This window comes from Trachymyrmex cornetzi, unplaced genomic scaffold (genome assembly GCF_001594075.2).
Source record: "Trachymyrmex cornetzi isolate Tcor2-1 unplaced genomic scaffold, Tcor1.1 scaffold454, whole genome shotgun sequence".
NCBI classification, from domain to species: domain Eukaryota; kingdom Metazoa; phylum Arthropoda; class Insecta; order Hymenoptera; family Formicidae; genus Trachymyrmex; species Trachymyrmex cornetzi.
Genome location: NW_017299334.1, coordinates 913,568 through 915,473, shown reverse-complemented (window position 1 = coordinate 915,473; position 1,906 = coordinate 913,568). Strand labels below are relative to the sequence as shown.

General features: G+C 38.9%; 1 protein-coding gene across 1 annotated transcript in view; it reads left to right on the top strand.

Moving 5' to 3' along the window:
• Positions 1-1,906, top strand: part of LOC108764839 (phosphatase and actin regulator 2) — a 293,976-nt gene that overhangs the window by 97,449 nt on the left and 194,621 nt on the right. The window contains 1 exon segment of the mRNA XM_018513234.1: positions 1,441-1,779. Within this exon segment, the coding sequence (XP_018368736.1) occupies positions 1,441-1,779 (339 nt within the window).

Below are 1,906 nucleotides of genomic sequence, written 5' to 3'. Positions count from 1 at the left end.
TCGTTCGCTATACTCTGTGCTCGCGTTCGCTTGGTAAACGGCCGGGGTGCTATAATGTAGCGCACCGGACGTTACATATGTACTCTTTATTTTATTTTGTAACATTTATAATATAATTTGTATCGGATATGTAAACTGTATAATTATTTTTAATCTTCCAGCCATCATTAGATCACCTATGTGAAATCCGACATTTGACTTACAAAAATGCTTGACTTAATTTAATGCTCATTAAAAATATTTTTTTCTTGAAGTCGAGTGCCGCAGATTCACATAGGTTTTGTGTAAAATATTAACTTATTTTCAGTGGTACAAATTAGTATAAATTCAGTTTTGTTCATTTTTGCCCTTGTGTTGTTTCTTTTTTATGGTCCTGCTAGCTTAAATATTAAACTAGCAGCGCCACTGTTTTCTGGGAAATGACGCATAATATAGAATTTCTTTTGGTGGTACAAATTAGTACAAATTCGATACTATTTCTTTCTTTATTTATTTATTTATTTTTCTTTTTTTTTTAATTGGCTTAATATTAACCTGGCAGCGCCACGTTTTTTTCAAAAAACGGCACAGAGTACAAAATTTTTTTTTATGGTATAAATTAGTACAAAAAAAGTACTAAAAATTCCAATAGGTCCGATTTGATTCTGCTCATTTGGTCCCTGCCAGCTTTATAGAGCTGGTTAAAGGTACTGGTGGCTTGCTAAATTAACAAAATCCTTTCTCTCAGTGTATATAATACAAAATATTACACATCTGCTTAAAAATTTGGATTACTCACACTCTTTGTTATAATACCACCACACGGAAAGGACGATTTTGCTGGTGTATCTAAGAATTTATCTATACTGTGTTTATATGTATACTGATCTGAAAATAATTCCATTGCATTATCAAAATAATTAAATAAGACGCTCACACTGGTTGTTAGAATGTCAAAACTTTTCGTAGCATTGCTCATCATACTTCAGATTCCTACGTAATTATTTTGATGATTTAACAAAGTTATTTTGAGATTTGTATATAGTTAAATTTTTAGATATTTTCAGCAAAATTCTTTCCGTGCAGTGGGTACTGATATACAAAACTTACAGAATTTTTAAAAGCTTATATCCGCTTATCCTAGTTTTTAGCATTGCAGATTGGATTTCCTTATGGTCACTGAAATGACCTCGTTCACTTGTATGTAAAATTTACATATCGATAATGTTCTAGGGTTAATCTTTAATCTAATGCGGACATAACATCTTCCTCGTTTTTTTTTAATCACGCGCATGCAATGCCATGCAAATTTTTCATAACTACTTTGGAAATTAGCTTACCGCGGATGTTTCCGAATTAATCCTGGTGCCAGTAATAGCCCTAAAAACGACATGCACTCTAAGGACGCCGCGAGATTCAAGCGAATTAATATTCAAGACCGGATCGCGCTTCTCATTGCAGAAACGATAAGCGAGTCGGCGATGGACGCGCAAAAACCACCGTCACCGCAGCAAGCGTCTCAGCAACAGCAGCAACAACAACCGTCGCAGCAACAACCTCCTGGCGGTACTGTGATTGGTGGTACCGGGGGTGGTGACGGCACCCCCGCGGCAACACCCACGTCCGCCGGTAACGTGCAGCAATCCCAGCAAGCGGTACCCTTGGCCACACCGACCCCGACGACTGCCAACCCCCATTCTACTGCAGGAGCCCCTAGCAGCAATCAACCATCGCCTCATCCCTCACCTCTCTACCCCGTACTACCGCAGCAGGCCGGCCAGCCCAACGGTAGCACGCAAGGTAAGTCAGGGTTGCGAGTTTTCTTCTTGTGTTTAGTCGCCTTTTGTGTTGCACGGCTGAACACGAGGTTGTATGATTCCGTACCGGCGATTGTTATAGCAGGATACGAATTTACGCACGGCTACTT